Raw genomic sequence first — 20063 nt, 5'->3', positions numbered from 1 at the left:
TTTTTTTTTTTGGAGACTGTCTCCCTAAGTAGAGTGTCATGGTGTCACAGCTCACAGGAACCTCAAACTTTTGAGCTCAAGAGTTACTGCCTCCCACATAGCTGGGACTACAGGAACCTGCAACGATATCCAGCTAGTTTTTTTCTGTTTTTGGTAGAAACAGTGTCTCAGTCTTACTCAGTCCAGTCTCCAACTCATGAGTTTAAGCAATCCATCAGCCTTGGCCTCCCAGAATGCTAGAATTACAGGCATGAGCCACCGTGCCTGGCCTCTTCTGTACTTCCTTATCATCTTCCTTATTTCACAAAGATGAACTGAGGATTTTGAAGGATATTGTAATCATTTGCTGAGTATGTTTTGCTAAATGTGGTTTTGAGATAATATAGTTTTATATTTATATACCTAAAATTCAAAATTAGCAATTTAATTATATGCTTTGTTTTAGTTCAATCCACTTACATAAAGTAACAATCTATGCAGTGACACAGAGGAAACAATTGGATTAGATGCTACATTTCAAAACAGTAATGACCAGGACCAGAAGCAAATGTGGATATTGCCATAATTTATAAAAAGGCCAAGTAATTATTTAGGCAGATATTGGAAAATTGAAATATGGGAGAAACAAATTAAAAATATATTATATTTTAAGCCAATAGGGCTGATTTAGACTATTTATTCAAGACAGGATCTGTTCTCTTACCCAGGCTAGAGTACAGTGGCATGATCATAGCTCACTGTAGCCCCCAACTAATGGGCTCAATCAATCCTCCTACCTCAGCCTTCCAAGTAGCTGGAACTATAGGCATGTACCACCATGTCTGGCTAATTTTTTTAGTCTTTGTAGTGACAGGGACCTCGATGTTTTGCTTAAGGCTCCTGGCCTTAAGGATTATTCCTGTTTTGGCCTCCGAAAGTGCTGGGATTACATGTGTGAGCCACCCAACATGCCTGGTCTTATACTTTAAAAAAAGATACAGTCTGTATAATATAAAACTTACATATGGATATATAGTATATACATAGATATATCTGTTGTTTTCCTCTAAATATTCCTCTAAATTCTTTTAGAATTTGCATATTTGCATGAATGGCTTTATATTCTTTTACTTTCCACATCTTTATACATTTTAGATTTGTCTCTTGTGAACATAATACAGTCAGATTTTGATTTTTCTTAAGCACAGCCTGATAGTCTTTGTTTTTTAATTGAATATTTGATCCATTCATATTTAACATAATTATCAACATATTCGTGTTTAAACAGTTGATGTGGCTCGGCGCCTATAGCTCAACCGGCTAAGGCGCCAGCCACGTACACCTAAGGTGGCGGGTTCGAATCCCCAGCCCGGACCCGCCAAACAACAATGACGGCTGCAACCAAAAAATTGGCGGGGGTTTTTGGTGGGGCCTTTTGTCCCAGCTACTTGGGAGGCGGAGGCAGGAGACTCGCTTGAGCCCAGGAGTTGGAGGTTGCTGTGAGCTGTAATGCCATGGCACTCTACCCTGGGGGACAGCTTGAGGCTCTGTCTCAAAAAAAAAAACAAAAAAACAGTTGATGCCATGCTGAATCACTCAAATCTCCTTCTCCAGAACTTACATTCTCTCAGTGCTGGGAATACATGTAGGAAAAAGCTCTCAGCTAAGTCCTTCTTTAGGACTTTCACTCAGCTAGAGTACAACCATGCCCAAGGTCATGTCCCCTTATGACAAGGGGGATGAGGATGGGAATCTGCTTCCACAGTCTGGTCAGTGAGGAGGTGTAAAGATCTGGACCTTTGTAAGGTTATTCCAACTCCAGAGTTTCTTTCAGGGTCAACTGAAGCCTCTGTTATCACTATATTGCAGTTTAACTTCTTCCTCTGGCCTAATCTGCTTCCTTACTCCCCAGACATGTTAATCCTAAGAGTCTACCCAAAATAACTTACTGCAGGCAAATCTCAGTTTCTAAGTTTGTTTCCCAGAGAATTCAATTCATGACATCTGTCATCTTAGTATTTATTTTCTTCTTATCCTACCTGCTCTATTTTTTCTTTTTTTAACTTACTTGCCTTCCTTTGGAATGAGTATTCTTTTAATAATTATTCCATTTTTTCCTGCATTAGTTTAGAAATTATGTATTTTTTCTATTCCAGAAGTTATCCTAGAAATAAAAATGCATCCTTGAGTTATCAAAAATCTAATGTTAATTGATTGGTACTTTTGCCCAATTCTGCAATACTCTAACTCTCTTTATCCTTCTCCCAATTTATATTTAAATGTTATTCTAGGGTACATCACATAAGTGGAATTGTGCAACATTTGTCCTTTTGTGTTTGGCTTATTTCATTTAGCACAATATTTTCTTTTCTTTTTTTTTGAGACAGAGCCTCAAGCTGTCCTCCTGGGTAGAGTGCCGTGGCATCACAGCTCATAGCAACCTCCAACTCCTGGGCTCAAGTGAGTCTCCTGTCTCTGCCTCCCAAGTAGCTGGGACCACAGGAACCCGCCATAATGCCTGGCTATTTTTTGGTTGCAGCTGTCATTGTTGTTTGGCGGGCCCGGGCTGGATTTGAACCCACCACCTTAGGTGTATGTGGCTGGCACCTTAGCCACTTGAGACACAGGCACTAAGCCTAGCATAATATTTTCAATAATCATCTATGTTATAAGCATGCATCAGAATTTCATTCTTTTTATTGGTTGAATAATATTCCATTGTATGTATCTATCACATTTTGCTTATCTATTCATCTGATAATGGACACTGGGTTGTTTCTACCTTTTTTTTTTTTAGAGACAGAATCTCACTTTATTGCCCTCAGTATAGTGCTGTGGTGTCACAGCTCACAGCAACCTCCAACTCCTGGGCTTAGTTGATTCTCTTGCCTCAGTCTCCTGAGTAGCTGGGACTACAGGCACCTGCCACAATGCCCACCTATTTTTTGTTGCAGTTTGGCTGGGGCCGGGTTTGAACCCACTATCCTCAGTATATGGGGCCAGAGCCCTACCCACTGAGCCACGGGTGCCACCTGATTCTACCTCTTGACTATCGTGATTAATGCTAATGTGAACACTGGTGTGCAAGTATCTGTTTGAATTCCTGATTTCAATTCTCTTGGTATATATATATCTAGATGTAGATTTGCTAGATCATGTGGTAATTCTATATTTAACATTTTGAGAAACCTCCATACTATCTTCCTGATTCTTAACTTTTTGTATTATAGTTCTCTGTTGAAATTACTCATTGTTTATAGTCTATTTCCTCTACCTCTTCCCTTGTTTAACTGAACATGAACATAAATAGTTATTTTTAGGCTTGGCGCCCATAGCACAGTGATTATGGCATCAGCCACATACACCAAGGCTGGCAGGTTCAAATCTGGCCCGGGCCAGCTAAACAACTGCAACAAAAAAAAATAGCCAGGCATTGTGGCAGGTACCTGTAGTCCCAGATACTTGGGAAGTTGAGGCAAGAGAATCGCTTGGCCCAAGAGTTTGAGGTTGCTGTGAGTTGTGATGCCACAGTACTCTACCGAGGGTGACAGAGTGAGACTGTCTCAAAAACAAAACAATACAGTTATTGTTACATCCTTTATGAATAATTCTAATATCTGAATCATCTGTAGATCTGCTTCTTTTTTTTTTTTTGAGACAGAGCCTCAAGCTGTCCCCCTGGGCAGAGTGCCGTGGCATTACAGCTCACAGCAACCTCCAACTCCTGGGCTCAAGCGAGTCTCCCGCCTCCGCCTCCCAAGTAGCTGGGACCACAGGCGCCCGCCACAACGCCCGGCCATTTTTTGGTTGCAGCCGTCATTGTTGTTTGGCAGGTCCGGGCTGGGGATTCAAACCTGCCACCTTAGGTGTACGTGGCTGGCGCCTTAGCCGGTTGAGCTATAGGCGCCGAGCCGATCTGCTTCTAATTTATGTGTTTATCTCTTGGTTTTTGAGCATGCTATCTTGTGTTCTGTTAAGTCTCTGTTATTTTTTATATAATGACTAGAGGGTTTCTTTTTCCTCTAGTAGGCAGATGATAGCTGATCACCTCAACCTAATGAGGGGCTGTGTTGAGGCTGGGTTGTATCTTTGGTAAAGCTCAAGCTACTTATGCCCAAGGGCATAGCCCTTCAGGGTTTTTAACTGAGAGTTTGGCATTCATTGGGACATCTCCCTCTGGCAGGTTCATAACTCTAATCTGTATCTTGTGAGACTGCCAAACTGTCTGATCTGCTTTTTAAAGGCGTTCCAATGAGATTTTTAGCCTCCTATTCTGCAGAACCCCAGGAATTGGCAAATATCCCAATGGGATAATGGGCTGTATGCATGAAGTTCCCCTTGTTTTCAACAAAGCCTCTGCTGGTTTCTTGTCCTCAGAAAAGGCTCTCTGCTAGTATAGAGTTCTTCTCAGAGCCCTGCCCATGCCTAGAATCAGCAAATTCTCCCAGGGTAAGAAAAAAAAAAAAAAAAAGGCTACAAAAGTCAGTGCACCATTCTGAGGTTCTTTTAGTTATCTTATTCCTGGGGTTCATCCCTTCAGGGTCTTAGCCCAAAGTATGGTGTATTAGGGTTCCCGCACTTGGTTGGATCTGGACTATATTTTTATTTTCCTAGCTCCAGAAGACTGTATTTCAAGTCCTATGTCTCCTGCCTAAAGCAGCCACAAAAACCAGGCTAACCTCTCTCAGATCTCCATCAAGTGATTCCTCCTTATCTTGCCAGGACTTTGAAGCTTGAAAATATACTTTTAAAATATATTCTGCTTGCCTTTTAGCTCTAATCCCAATTCTTATGGAATGTTAATACTATCTTAGCTTAGTATTACTACTTATGGTGGGTTTTAAGAACACAACCCCAAATGCAAAGTACAATGTTTTGAAACCAGCCTTACTAAAATGATATGTATTTAGACACAGAAAGCTTTTTCATTATGTTCAGTTTTAGTAAGATTAAATTATGCTAGAACTTTGTTCTATTTATTTCTCTTTCTCCCTCTCTCTCTCTCCTTTTTTCTTTTTTGAGACAAAGTCTTTCTCTTTTGAGCTAACTAGAGTTCAGTGGCATCATCATAGCTCATAACAACCTCAAAATCCTGGACTCAAGCAATCCTCCTGCCTTAGCCTCCTGAGCAGAGGGGACAGATGTACACCACATTACCTGGCTAATTTTCCTGTTTTTTGTAGAGACAGGGTCTTAAGGCGCGGGCTGGTCTTGCATTCCTGGCCTCATCAAATAATCCCCCCACCTTGGTCTCCCAAGGACTCCAGGCATGACCCACTGTGCCTGGCCTATTTTCATTTGCAATACTTTTTTTTTTTGTTTTTCTTTTTTGAGACAGAGTCTCACACTGTTACCCTGAGTAGAGTGTCATGGCATCGTAGTTCACAGCAACCTCAAACTCTTGGGCTCAAGTGATCCTCTTGCCTCAGCCTCCTGAGTAGCTGGGACTATAGGCACCCGCCACAACATCCAACTAATGTTTCTATTTTTATTTTTTTATTTTTTATTTTTTTTGAGACAGAGCATCAAGCTGTCACTCTGGGTAGACTGCTGTGGCATCACAGCTCACAACAACCTCCAACTCTTGGGCTCAAGCGAGTCTCCTGCCTCTGCCTCCCAAGTAGCTGGGAATACAGGCGCCCACCACAATGCCTGGCTATTTTTTGGTTGCAGCCATCATTATTGTTTGGCAGGTCCAGGCTGGATTCGAACCCGCCAGCTCAGGTGTATGTGGCTGGCACCTTAGCCGCTTGAACCACAAGGCGCCGAGCCAATGTTTCTATTTTTAGTAGAGATGGGGCCTCAGTCTTGCTCAGGCTGGTCTTGAACTCCTGAGCTCAAGTAATCCACCCACCTCGGCCTCTCAGAGTGATGAGCCACCATGCCCAGCCCATTTCCTATAAGTTAAGGGGAAATTAAATTAAGGTCAAAAATAAGGAGACACTTCAACTATAATTTACTCATGACAGAACATATACCAATACATGCCTTACAGTTGAAGGACACTGTATCAATACAGGTATTTAAAAGCATATCCACTTCATTTTGGCTTCATCTCTTGGAACCTTATTTCTAACATTACCAGATGGTGTTAAAACACATCTTTTTGGGAGGGTGTGGTGAGGATGCATTTTTTTTTTCTGATCAAGCATATTTGCTCTCTCAGAGATGTATAACACACATTAATATATTAAAGGTCCTAAGACGTCCTCAGTAAAATCAGCCTATTTATCTTTGCTTAACCCTCTATCTTCAAATATATCTGATCTGAAAGTTTTTACCAAAACTTTCTCTGTCAGTCTTTTCTGACATAGAGTAGAAGAAAAAGTATGAGCTTTATATAGAGACAGAATTAGGACCAAACTCTAGTTCCATCATTTTGGAGAAATTCTTCTCTTTCCCTTGGGTCCTATTCCTTTCTTTCTTTTTCTTAAAGTAAATTTATTTCAGGTGAATGTGAGGGTACAAACAAACAACCAGATCAAAATATTCGATTTTGTTACGTAGAGTCCCTCTTGTATTTACGTCCCCCACACAAAAGGGGTCGTATTTCTTTATTTATAAAATGGACTTGGGGTATCTCATAGTATTATTTTAAGGATTAATGAAGACATAAATATGAGCATTAATTGGTTCCAGAAGTTCTTCTTATCTTAAAATTCCTCAAGGATCTGGAATGGTCAATTGTAATGCACATCTTTGAACCTTAACTTGGGATTCTGCTTTACTAATTCATTCCCTTGCTTCTAATATTAGTATTTTCTCTCTTCCCTAGGTAAGGCATGTAACACTCCTGGGAATAATGGATTTTAAATCTTGACTGATAGAATACTTAGTATTGCCAGGTGAGGTGGCTCACCTGTAATCCTAACAGTCTGGGAGGCCCAGGTGGGTGGATTGTTGCTTATGAGTTCAAGACCAGCCTGAATAAGAGCAAGTCCCCGTGTCTAAAAACAGCTGGGTGTTGTAGTGGGTGCCTGTAGTCCCAGCTATAGGAGGCTAAGGCAAGAGAATCATTTGAGCCCAAGAGTTTGAGGTTGCTGTGAACTGTGAGGCCATGGCATTCTACCCAGGGCGACAAAGCGAGACTCTGTCTCAAAAAACAAAAAAGAATGCTTAGTATTAAACTGATATTTATTTTCTTAGAACTCTGGGAAACTTCATGTCTCCCTGTCTTATATTCTCATGCAAGTGCTACCATGTATTTGCCTAACCTCACTGTAATTACTCACTTCTTCCCAGCTCAGTTGTAAATTTATTTATTTTTTTGAGACAGAGTCTCACTTTGTCACCTCTGGTAGAGTGCCGTGGCATCATAGCTCATGGCAACCTCGGACTCTTGAGCTGAAGCCATTCTCTTGCCTCAGCCTCCCAAGTAGCTGAGACCATAGGCACCTGCCACAACACCTGACTATTTTTAGAGACGGGGTCTTGCTCTTGCTCAGGTTGGTCTCAAACCTGTGAGCTGGCTTGGTGCCTATGGCTCAAACGGCTAAGGCGCCAGCCACATGCACCTAAGGTGGCGGGTTCAAATCCAGCCCGGGCCTGCCAAATAACAATGACGGCTGCAACCAAAAAATAGCTGGGCATTGTGGCGGGCACCTGTGGTCCCAGCTACTTGGGAGGTCGAGGCAGAAGACTTGCTTGAGCCCAGGAGTTGGAGATTGCTGTGAGCTGTGTTGCCACAGCACTCTACCCAGGGGAACAGCTTGAGGCTCTGTCTCAAAAAAAAAAACACAAAAAACAACCTGTGAGCTCAGGCAATCCACCTGCCTCAGCCTCCCAGAGTGCTAGGATTATAAGTGTGAGCCACCTCACCTGGCCTCAGCTGTAAATTTAGTAAGGTCAAGGACATCTTATTCCTTGCTATACATGCACACCTAGCACCACTGGCCTGGGTAAAGAATAACTATTTAATAATTGTCAAACCCTTAATACAAACATCTTACAGCCACTTGATCTTTGATAAACCAAACAAGAACATACACTTGGGAAAAGAATCCCTATTCCATAAATGGTGCTAGGAGAACTGGATAACCATATGTAAAAGACTAAAACTGGAGCCACACTTTGCACCTTACAAAAAAAAAAAATTTTTTTTTTGAGACAAAGTTTCACTTTGTCACCCTTGGTAGAGTGTGGCATGGTGTCACAGCTCACAGCAACCTCAAACTCTTGAGCTTAAGAGATTCTCTTGCCTCAGCCTCCCAGTACTTGGGACTACAGGTGCCTGTCACAATGCCTATTTGGTTTTTTTTTGTTGTTGCAGTTGTCACTGTTGTCTAGCCGGCCCGGGCAAGGTTCAAACCCGCCAGCCTGTGTGTATGTGGCTGGTGCCATAACCACTGTGCTATAAATGCCGAGCTAACCTTACAAAAATTGATTCAAGATGGATAAAAGATTTAAATCTAAGGCATGAAACAATAAAAATCCTTTAAGAAAGTGTGGGGAAAACACTTGAAGATATTAGCCTGGGGAAAGATTTTATGAAGACTTCCATTGCAATTCCAACAACAACAACAAAAATAAATGGGACTTAATTAAACTGAAAAGTTTCTGTACAGCTAAGGAGACAACCACCAAAGCAAACAGATGACCTTCAGAATGGGAAAAAATATTTGCATATTATGAATCTGACAAAGGCTTGCTAACTAGGATCTATAGAGAATACAAATTAATCAACAAAAAAAGACTCAATCCCACATATTGGGTGGAGCCTTTGGCTCAAGGAGTAGGGCACTGGCCCCATATGCTGGGGGTGGTGGGTTCAAACCCGGCCCCAGCAAAAACCTGCAAAAAAAGAGATCAATCCCATATATCACTGGGCAAGAAACATGAATAGAACCTTCTCTAAGAAAGACAGATGTATGTCTAACAAACATATGAAAAAATGCTCATCATCTCTAATCATCAGAGAAATGCAAATCAAAACCACCCTGAGATATCACCTGATCCCAGTGAGCAGCCCACATCACAAAGTCTCAAAGCTGCAGATGCTGGTGTGGATGTAGAGAGAAGGGAATACTTTTACACTGCTGGTGGGACTGAAAACTAATAAAAGCTTTTTGGAAGGAATAAAGAATCTTCAAAGAACCCAAATTAAACCTCCCATTTGATCCTGCAATCCCATTACTAAGTATCTACCCAGAAGAAACAAAATCCTTTTATCATAAGGACATTTGCACTAGACTGTTTATTGCAGCTCAATTTACAATTGCCAAAATGTAGAAAAAGCCTATATGCCCACCAATCCAGGAATGGATTAACAAGCTGTGGTATACATATACCATGGAATACTATTCAGCCATTAAAAAGATGGAGACTTTACATCTTTTGTATTGACCTGGATAGAGTTGGAATACATTTTTCTAAGTAAAGCATCATAAGAATGGAAAAGAAGCAAGAATCCAATGTACTCAATTCTAATATGAAGGCAGGGATGATCTAATACAAGGTAGGGGGACAGGGGAATGAGGGAGAGGGGAGGAGGGAAGGGAATGGGGGTCACAGTGTATGGCAAACCTCTTGTGGGCGGGATACAATTATAAGAGGGATTTTACCTAACAAATGCAATCAACATAACCTAATTCTTTGTACTCTCAATGAATCTCAAACAATAAAAAGAAATAATAATTGTCAAACCCTTAATATGTGAATAATTAGGAACCCTTCAAATGATTATCATTAAAAATATACTTCTAGGCGGCGCCTGTGTCTCAAGGAGTAGGGCGCCGGCCCCATATGCCAGAGGTGGTGGGTTCAAACCCAGCCCCAGTCAAAAACTGCAAGAAAAAAAAATATATACTTCTGAGATGAAGTGTTTTAATATTATTTATATTAAAGGTACCAGCAGAAAACAAGGAGTTAAGTTTACTCGAAATCCTTAAACATTTAAAATATTAGTGCTATGGAACCAATAATCACTACTAGAAATTTCAGAGTGATATGGTGATTTGTCTGAGATATATCCAATCATTAGGATAAAAATTCAATAATCAATAAACGTATATACTTTATCAATAAATTTTGGTATTTAAGAATTACTCCATTTACTTAAAAGATGCTTTCTTAAAAGGTTGCCTATAAATAATATTGTTATACTCTAAACATTAAAAACCAATCTGATTAGAATAAACTAAACTACGAACATATATATTTTTTTCTTTTTTTGAGACAGAGCCTCAAGCTGTCCCCCTGGGTAGAGTGCCATGGGATCATAGCTCACAGCAACCTGTAACTCCTGGGCTCATGCGAGTCTCCTGCCTCTACCTCCCAAGTAGCTGGGACTACAGGCGTCCACAACGCCCAGCTATTTTTTGGTTGCAGCCGTCATTGTTTTTTGGCAGGCCCTGGGCTGGATTCGAACCTGCCAGCTCAGGTGCATATGGCTGGTGCCTTAGCTGCTTGAGCCACAGGCGCCAAGCCTACAAACATATTTAGAAAACAAAAACCCTTTTTTATAATGAGGATGCTCCCACACTAACTTAACTATATTATTTACTTTAAATTGTGAATACTGAATTTTCAAAATGGGGGAAACTCCTACTACTTTGGTCATATAAAAAAGCTAAGAAGTTCAGCACAATTCTAATGACAAATTAACTTTTATTTTTGAAAATACTTATTAGTAAATACATAAGTAGTAAATATAGCATGTTATTACAAGACTTTTCAGTAAACTAGGAAATTAAAAATACTTACTATTATTTTCTTACAGTCCTTTCCTCTGCATAATTCTGTATAGGCAGAATACTGCACATATATAATCCAGCTTCCAACAAAAACTGCCAACCAGGAAAAGAAAAGATATTTCATCCGCACATATGAGAAGCGAGCCTGGGAGGAAAAGAGGACAACAGTCATTCATTCAACAGCAAGTCAGCATTCACTATCCTAGAACATGATTTTCTCCCCCTTCTTGGAATAACTTAATATATATTCTCGGCTTTCATATGTCAATTCTAGAACAAAGTGTACTTTCACCGAGTCCAAACAGCACTGGTCTTAGAAAAGGAAGCTCCTTGGTCCTGCCAAGGAAAAGGAGAACAAAATATCCTTTAAGATGTATAACCTTTCAAACCACCATCATCAAAAGCTACTTATTAAACACAAACACACGTGCCACGCTATCCTGGGCACCATGAAAGATCAGGTAGGGAGACACAATTCCCATTTATTCAGAGCTTACAAAAGACTGTTTCACATACGGATCTTAAATGAATAATCTTTATGAATAACCATAATAAAAATACTTTTGTTTTAAAGAAATAAGAACAAAGAATCTGGTTATTTGTCTAATGTCTTTTTTTTTTTGCGACGGAGCCTCAAGCTATCCCCCTGGGTAGAGTGCCATGGCATCACACTCACAGCAACCTCCAACTCCTGGGCTCAAGCGAGTCTCCTGCCTCAGCCTCCCAAGTAGCTGGGACTACAGGCGCCCGCCACAACGCCTGGCCATTTTTTGGTTGCAGCCATCATTGTTGTTTGGCGGGCCCGGGCTAGGGATTTGAACCCGCCCCCTTAGGTGTATGTGGCTGGCGCCTTAGCCACTTGAGCCATAGGCGCCAAGCCTGTCTAATGTCTTGTAGTGTCAACTACAATCGGAAATTAAACTCCACAGTCATTTCCCTTCCCGAGTCTATTCAGCTGGGCTTTATGTTCTATCTAGTCAACCAACCAAATGTTTTAGCTAATAGACATTCTGGAAACTGAGGAGAAAGTTACAACTGTTAAAGGAGAAATGACTGTAGAGAAAGGGTTAAGATATATTAAGAAGAAATCACTCTTTGCAACTTGTAAAAACCACACAAAACAACCCTCTTTGCATTGTTTTGCTTCCAGTGCTCTGGGATGTAATTGCGACTTGGGCTGGTTGGCCTTTGCTCCATCCACCACATATTAAACAGTTTAATCTTCAAAAGTGACAGCTGGTCAAGATAATCTGACATTTATTTTTTGAGTCTGGAGCTCCAATGGTCTGGTTTCATAAACAGTTGAATTGAGGGCTCTGAAGAGAATTGAGCAGAATAAATTAAAGATATGTAAACAAACAATGAAAAGCTAGTTTTGCTGTTACAATCACGAGCCAGTTTCTCACACTGGGAAACAGTAGGATATTGTGAGCACTGGGAGCATGCAAAGAAAGCAGAAAGAGATGAAAGAGTCGTAAGTGCACCTGCAGGAGACAATGCACGAGGAGGAAGAAAGAGACTCAGGAAACCCTGCATTCTGCTGGCCTTGTGTGTGGTTTAGATATCTTTGTGAGGTTAACAGATGGTGAATCCCCACACCAAAAAGCTTGAGCGCAATGAATTCACAGTGAAATAATAGGTCCTTGGGTTTTATTATTAAAATAAAATAAAAAGTGCCTTTAATGCAAAGTATTTTTGTATAGTTCTAAACAAACTCAGTAAAAAGAAAATGCAGATAGAACTCCAAACGGAATCACATAAGTGACAATGGTGTATGTACCGAGGGATTTGTCTGAGACGTTTTAAGACTGCTTGGCCCTAATGAGAGGTCTGGTTACCAAATAGACCACATGTAACTATTACAGTATTGTGAGGCTGAATAAGATGAAAAGATCTAAAGGCCTGTAGACCAGACGCACATAGCGGGCACGCTGTAAATACTCCACAAATGTTAGTTAAATCAATTTGCAAGTCACTGAGCAAGAGGCTGATAATGCTGTGAGTGGCTATTACCTTCTTTTTGAACTTGCCAAAAAGAAAACCGAATCTATATCTGGTCAAGCCAGTTTACAGGAAATACAGGAGACAGAGGAACACAAGTGACACTTAAGTAAGTGACACTATGAGAATACAATCGGCAAACTCCAGGCTGTGGGAAACACTGCTATACAAACAACCCAGTTTCTTCAACAAATAGATTACAAGGGGGAGGGAGGAAGAAGGGTTAACTTAAAGATTTAAAAAAATTATAAAATATATCAAATAGTCACACTGTGTGGTTATTTTTGAGTCTGGATTCCCATAAAAACTTTTAAAACATGACATTTATGAGAACTGAAAATTTGAAGAATGACAGAATACTTGATATTAAAGGATTATTTTAATTTTTCAGGCGTGATAAGAGTTCTGTGGTCATAATTAAATATGTCGCTTTTCTTTTTCTCTCCACGAGCTATATTTTTCTACTTCCCCCAGCATATGTTTAAACTACAGAGCATCCTGTGAACGAGTTTGCCCGATGGCTGCTTGTCGTGATAAAGAATGCCAAAAATTCTGGAGAGGAAGTTAGATTAACGCGTTCCTGGCAGGGCACAGGGCTTCACCTCGTGTAGACATAATGACAGGAGGAGAGAGCCACATTTGTATTCCACCATGCCACGGGAGGAAAATTGCTGTCATTTGGGAATAGCACAAAACAGCAAAAGGACCTTCACGCGTCCTTTAGTATCTGCAGATCCTACAGCCTTAGGTTTTAAAATGATAACTGAAGAAACAGCTGTAAATTTCATCTGTAGCTATTAACTAATTTTATTTCCCTCTGTGGCTCTCAATAACATGTTTCTAGTGGTTTGTTCTGTACCAATTACCTAGACGATTTAATCTTTGATTAAGAAACGTAGCCTGACCTTTTTATTTATGCTGAATTATCACAAATTACTCTGTAACAGTTTTTGGAATCTGCGGATTTGGGGCTTGGCTATTAATGGTAATGTGACTTTATTCTAAATTTTGCCTCTGAAAAGCATGGTAAGAATTTCAGTAAATGCACCATGGCAGTGACTCTCAACTGGAGTCAGTTCTGTCCCCTAAGAGACAGCTGGCAAAGTCTGGAGACATTTTTGGTTTTATCACTCGAGATCATTATTGGAATCTTGTTGAGTAGCAGCCAAACATGCCCCTAGACACCCCGCAATACCCAGGACAGCTCCCTCCCTGCAAAGCACCATGAAGCCCAACACATCAACAGTGCAGTGTGGAGAAATTATCATTTTATTTTAAATCAGCCTTTATGCATAAACTCTTAATACTTTAAAAAACATCTGCCTAGTGGGCGGCACCTGTGGCTCAGTGAGTAGGGCGCCGGCTCCATATACTGAGGGTGGCGGGTTCAAACCCAGCCCGGCCAAACCGCAACAAAAAAATAGCTGGGCATTGTGGAGGGGCCTGTAGTTCCAGCTACTAAGAGGCTGAAGCAAGATAATCACCTAAGCCCAGGAGCTGGAGGTTGCTGTGAGCTGTGTGACGCTGCCATGGCACTCTACCCAGGGCAGTAAAGTGAGACTCTGTCTCTAAAAAAAAAAAAAGAAAGAAACTGCCTGAAAATAAGAGTTAGAAGTAGTTCCTATGACTAAAGTAAATGGTTATCAATGTTTCATCATAAATTTTTTAAAAAATCACAAGAGATAGGAAATTTACACATTATGACAAAAACTTAACCCATTCAACTCTAAAGAATAGTAATAAATTTCCTCCTGTTTTATATTGCTTGATCTCACTGTGATAACTTATTTCAAAACATATCTAAAAATCTTTAATCTTGTATGTATAATTTTACATTATCAAAATAGGCAGAAAGAGACAACACCAAAATTTAGCCATTTAAAACTATTTCTATTACTTATCTGTTTTTCATATTAACATCTTTCATAAACCTCATAAACCACAAAGTCCCATTTACTTTACCCCTAAATACTCCATAAACAGATGTACCTAATTCTGAGAAGCAGGAGAAAAACATCTATCATCTCTTTACTTCTGCCTACAAATATTTTGATTAACGTATTTAGTGGACTTGAACACTCAGACAATACAACAAATTGATAAAGTTATCCACTTTGAAAAGCTCCAATATTCTATCATTTCACAGAAAAAGCTTAGAAACATGTATTTGCTCTTCTTATTCAACTTTTTAAATTGCCAGTTATTCTGCAACAAATCTTTCAAAGCATATTTTTTCTTATTCTTATAGTGATAACACTGTGGCCAACTGTCCTTTATAGCTATTTTGGAGGGATCTTGTTAAAAAAAAAGTACTTAAAATTATTTGCTCATATTAATCATATCCCTAAATATAGCTTTTTTTTTTTTTTTTTTTTTTTTTGCAGATTTTGACCAGGGCTGAGTTTGAACCCGCCACCTCCGGCATATGGGGCCGGCGCCCTACTCCTTTGAGCCACAGGTGCCGCCCCCTAAATATAGCTTTTATCATTTTCTTTAAATAAATTCTAGATATTTAAAATAATAATACTTTTGAAAAATACGCCAACTGTATAAACAGAGCTACGAAGAAAGCATTTAATCAGGTAAATATTTTCCTAAACATCACAATGCATTAATTAAACTTTATTTGAACAGATCCTATATCCTCATTAAAGGATGTCTTACTGCCTTTGGAGGTCTATTAGAAAACCATTAAGATCTATATACACCTTGGCCAGGTGTGGTGGCTCACACCTGTAATCCTAGCACTCTACGGGCAGATGGCTTGAGCTCACGAGTTCAATACCAGCCTGAGCTAGAGCGAGACTCCGTCTCTAAAAATAGTCAGGCATTGTGGCAGGCGCCTATAGTCCCAGCTACTTGGGAGGCTGAGGCAAGAGCATTGCTTGAGCCCAAGAGTTTGAGGTTGTTTTGAGTTATGAGGCCACAGCACTCTACGGGGGTGACAGGGTAAGCCTCTGTCCCCCCCTCCTCCCAAAAAAAGAGTGGTGGGATCATGGATGATTTTTGTTTTTCTTCTTTTTCTTTTTAATCAGAAAAAATGTATATTTAGATATGTATTTAACGTATGTATTTTATTTATTTATTTTTTTTTTTTTTTGGAGACAGAGCCTCAAGCTGTCCCCCTGGGCAGAGTGCCATGGCATTACAGCTCACAGCAACCTCCAACTCCTGGGCTCAAGCGAGTCTCCTGCCTCCGCCTCCCAAGTAGCTGGGATCACAGGCGCCCGCCACAACACCCGGCTATTTTTTTTGGTTGCAGCCATCATTGTTGTTTTGGCGGGTCCGGGCTGGGGATTCGAACCCACCACCTTAGGTGTACGTGGCTGGCGCCTTAGCCGGTTGAGCTATAGGCGCCAAGCCTAACGTATGTATTTTAAAATATATCTCCAGGATCTAGAAATCTCGATTGCCTTAAAAGAATTTTACTGTGAAATGTATCATTTACATAGAATTGTTTAAAATATATACATGTAAATATAGTTTGGATTATAATTATAAATCATATACCTATGTAGCTACCACTTGGTTAAAATACCTAGTGTAGCTACCACTTGGTTAAAATATCCTAGTGTTTTCACTGACCCCCATCTTCTGCCCAATAAAGGGTTAATTAACATGTTTCTGAGTTCTATCATAATCAAATATGTGCTTTCTAAATGGTTTAACCACGGATGATGTATCCCTAAATGTAGTTTGATGGTTGATTGCTCTTGAATTTTATGTAAACAGAAGCACACATAATATACTATATTCTATTTTTCCCTGTATCCTTCTCTCAGCATTATATTGTGAGATTTATCCATGTGGATGCATACAGCTAATTTGTTCCTTTTCTCTTTTCTTCTTTTTTTTTTTGAAGAAGAGCCTCATTTTGCTGCCTGAGTGCAGTGCAATAGCTCACAGCAACCTCAAACTTCTGGGCTCCAGTGATCCTCCTATCTCAGTTTCCTGAGTAGCTAGGACTATTGCCACGTGTCACTTTTTTTTCCTTTACTGTAGATTAATATTCCATGGATTTATCACTAGGAAATCTTTTTAGTTTTATATGCAACCAATATAAGAATTAAAAATTATATAAGAGAAATGTATTTATCTTTAAGCTCTGTCAAAATCAAAACATAATATGGAGCTGCATTCTTTGCCAAGCACCCCATGAGACACTCTGTGTATCCCATATATTCCCTGTAATTCTCCTAAAAATCATGGTCTTAGAAGGTTTAGAACAGACTATGAAAATATACAGTTCAACCATATGCTGATGTGACATTAGGCTTAAAATGATCAAACAGTTTTGGCTCTAAGTCAGCTGTGTCCAGGAGGACATCTGAAAGCTTTACTTGAGGCCAGGCACAGTGGCTCATGCCCATAATCCTAGCACTCTGGCAGACTGGGGTGGGTGTACCGCCTGAGCTCATGAGTTCGAGACCAGCCTGAGCAAGAGTGAGAGCCCTGTCTCTAAAAATAGCCAAGTGTTATAGTAGGTGCCTGAGGTCCCAGCTACTGGGGAGGCTGAGGCAAGAGAATCACTTGAGCCCAAGAGTTTGAGGTTGCTGTGAGGTATGACGCCACAGCACTCTACCGAGGGCAACAAAGAGAAAAAATAAATAAATAAATAAATAAAAGCTTTACATGGGGCTTGGCACCTGTGGCTCAAGTGGCTAAGGCGCCAGCCACATACAACTAAGGTGGCGGGTTCAAATCCAGCCTGGGTTCGCCAAACAACAATGATGGCTGCAACCAAAAAATGGCTGGGCGTTGTGGCGGGTGCCTGTGGTCCCAGCTACTTGGGAGGCTGAGGCAGGAGACTCACTTGAGCCCAGGAGTTGGAGGTTGCTGTGAGCTGTGATGCCACAGCATTCTACCCAGGGGGACAGCTTGTGGCTCTGTCTCAAAAAAAAAAAAAGCTTTACATGGGAAGTGTCATAGACATGTCATCAGGTGGATGTAGTTCTAGTTCTTGGACAGTGAGGAAGTGAGTAGCTTTCCCCAGCAAAAGCAGAAGACTCTATAATCCTTCTCTTTGCTACTGCTTTAGTGGGCATGGGCCAGGCACCAGTTAGAGCTTCAAGGCCAAGAAAATAGATAAAAGCTCTCGGCTGGGTTATAAAAGAAGGCATACAAAAGGCCCTTAATGAACAAGGGGACAGCCTGCATTTTACAGGGCCTATGGGAAGAACATGTAGCCTCTATGATCAATCATATAAAAGTAATATTAGCATTTGCAACTACAGATGAAAAGAACTTAATCATAGTTCTTCACCACACCAGGGCAGAAGGGAAAGGTCCTGATTTTCTATTGCTGTGCAATGATGGAGTTTAAGAGTCTTAAAACAACCACGTATTTCTCTCCTGGTTTTGAGGGATGAATGGACTCAGGTAGGCAGTTCTCTAAGTTTCTGAGACACTCATGACTAGGAATGAATGTCTAAGAACTGGAGTCATCTGAAGGACTGGGTGGGATGTGCAGATGGCCTCTTCATTGACACGTCCACCCCCTCGGCTGGGTGGCTGCAACAGCTTCTGTGACTAGCTGGACTTCTTCAGAGCACAGTGGTGTCCAGGCAGTCACACTTCTTACATGACAGGGGACTTTCCACAGAGCAAGTGTCCCTAGACAGCAAGGTGGCAACTGCATGATTTCTGCAGCATTCTTTTGGTTACACAGGGCCAGCCCAGAACACATGTAGAACTATATAAGGGCATGACTACCAAGAGGCAAGGTTCACTGAAAGGTCATCTGTGATACTAGCCATCACTGCCAGGGGGGAACAGCCAAGCAGGGTTTAGGGGGTAGGAGAAAGGCAATGTGCACATCCCAGCCAGAACAGAGACAGTTTTCTTGTCCATTCTGATTAAGGGTTCTTCCTTTTGCCTTGGCAAAGAACTGGAAGTTGCTATTAGAATCCATTAATAATAGTTGTATATATTTATGCTGAAGTTAACTGAATGTAATTCTCATTCCATATCATATGCTTAATAGTTAATAAATCTTTTGCTTATGTACACAAAGACCCAAGCTACAGACTCCCTGAGATGTGGTTATAGCAGGATTATATCACCTTATTTTTTAAGATTCTGGCCCTTTCTTGGCCAGGCATGGGGGCTCATGCCCATAATCCCAAAACTCTGGGAGGCTGGGGAAGGAGGATCCCTTGAACTTAGGAGTTCTTGCAAGAATAAGACCCATCTCTACTAAAAATAAAAAATATATATATACAGCCAGGCGTGCTGGCACATACCTGTAATCACAGCTACTAACGAGGCTGAGGCAAAGGGGTCATTTATCCCAAGAGTTTGAGGCTGCTATGAGGTATGATGACACCATAGCACTCTGGCCTGGGTGACACAGATCCTGTTTAAAGTCTTGTTTCTCAAAAAAAAAAAAGATTCTGGCACCAGATTGGGTAAATCAGGTGTCCATTTTCCTCTTTAATAAGCCTAACAGGGTGGTGCCTGTGGCTCAGTGAGTAGGGCACTGGCCCCATATACCAGAGGTGGTGGGTTCAAACCCAGCCCTGGCCAAAAACAAAACAAAACAAAACAAAACAGGCCTAACATATGATACTGGTTCTAGAGCTCACTAAAACATACAATAGCCACATGAAAATTTTACTTGGTTCCATAGGAAGAGAGGATACATGAAAAGGGTTGATAGGAATTCTAATTGGCACTTAAATTCACTAATGATTCAATTACTAAAAATAAAGTTTAGCTGTGTTTTACCTAAACTTAAAAGGTTAAAATGCATGGTCCTTTTGTACTTCTGATTCTAAAGCACATTTTGGGACAAAATTTATTTATAGTTGCTTCTAAGATTGTATAACCTAATTAATATAACTATTTTCTTCCTTTTTTTTTTTTTTTTTTGAGACAGAGCCTCAAGCTGTCACCCTGGGTAGAGTGCTGTAACATCACAGCTCACAGCAACCTCCAACTCCTGGGCTCAAGTGATTCTCCTGCCTCTGTCTCCCAAGTAGCTGGGTCTACAGGCGACTGCCACAACGCCCGGCTATTTTTTGGTTGCAGCCATCAGTGTTGTTTGGGGGGCCTGGGCCAGCTCAAGTATCTGTAGCTGGTGCCTTAGCCGCTTAAGCTACAGGAACCAAGCAGCTAATATAACAATTTTCAACATAGCTTAGACTTTTGGAATATCCAGAAGCTAACTGATTATAATTTAGATAAAAATTGATTATTATAAAGCATTTTTAAAAATAAGTTAACTCTAACTGCCAATATTCTGTGAGACTGATGAAGGAGGCTGTGGGTTTCTGAGGCTTCCTTTCTCAGTCTTTTCTTTTTTTTTTTTTTTTTTGAGACAGACTCTCACTTTGTTGCCCTGGGTAGAGTACTATGGCGTTATAACTCACAGCAACCTCAAACTCTTGGGCT

General features: G+C 40.6%; 1 protein-coding gene across 1 annotated transcript in view; it reads right to left on the bottom strand.

Annotated features, from left to right (window-relative positions):
- FAM69A (family with sequence similarity 69 member A) overlaps positions 1-20063 on the bottom strand; it is a 111892-nt gene that overhangs the window by 24827 nt on the left and 67002 nt on the right. Inside the window, exon 2 of the mRNA XM_003784152.3 lies at positions 10681-10815. Within this exon, the coding sequence (XP_003784200.1) occupies positions 10681-10815 (135 nt within the window). The remainder of the gene's footprint in view (positions 1-10680; positions 10816-20063) is intronic.

This window comes from Otolemur garnettii, unplaced genomic scaffold (assembly GCF_000181295.1).
Source record: "Otolemur garnettii isolate 467f Iridium unplaced genomic scaffold, OtoGar3 scaffold00010, whole genome shotgun sequence".
NCBI lineage: Eukaryota > Metazoa > Chordata > Mammalia > Primates > Galagidae > Otolemur > Otolemur garnettii.
This window is presented reverse-complemented; position numbering and strand designations above follow the sequence as displayed.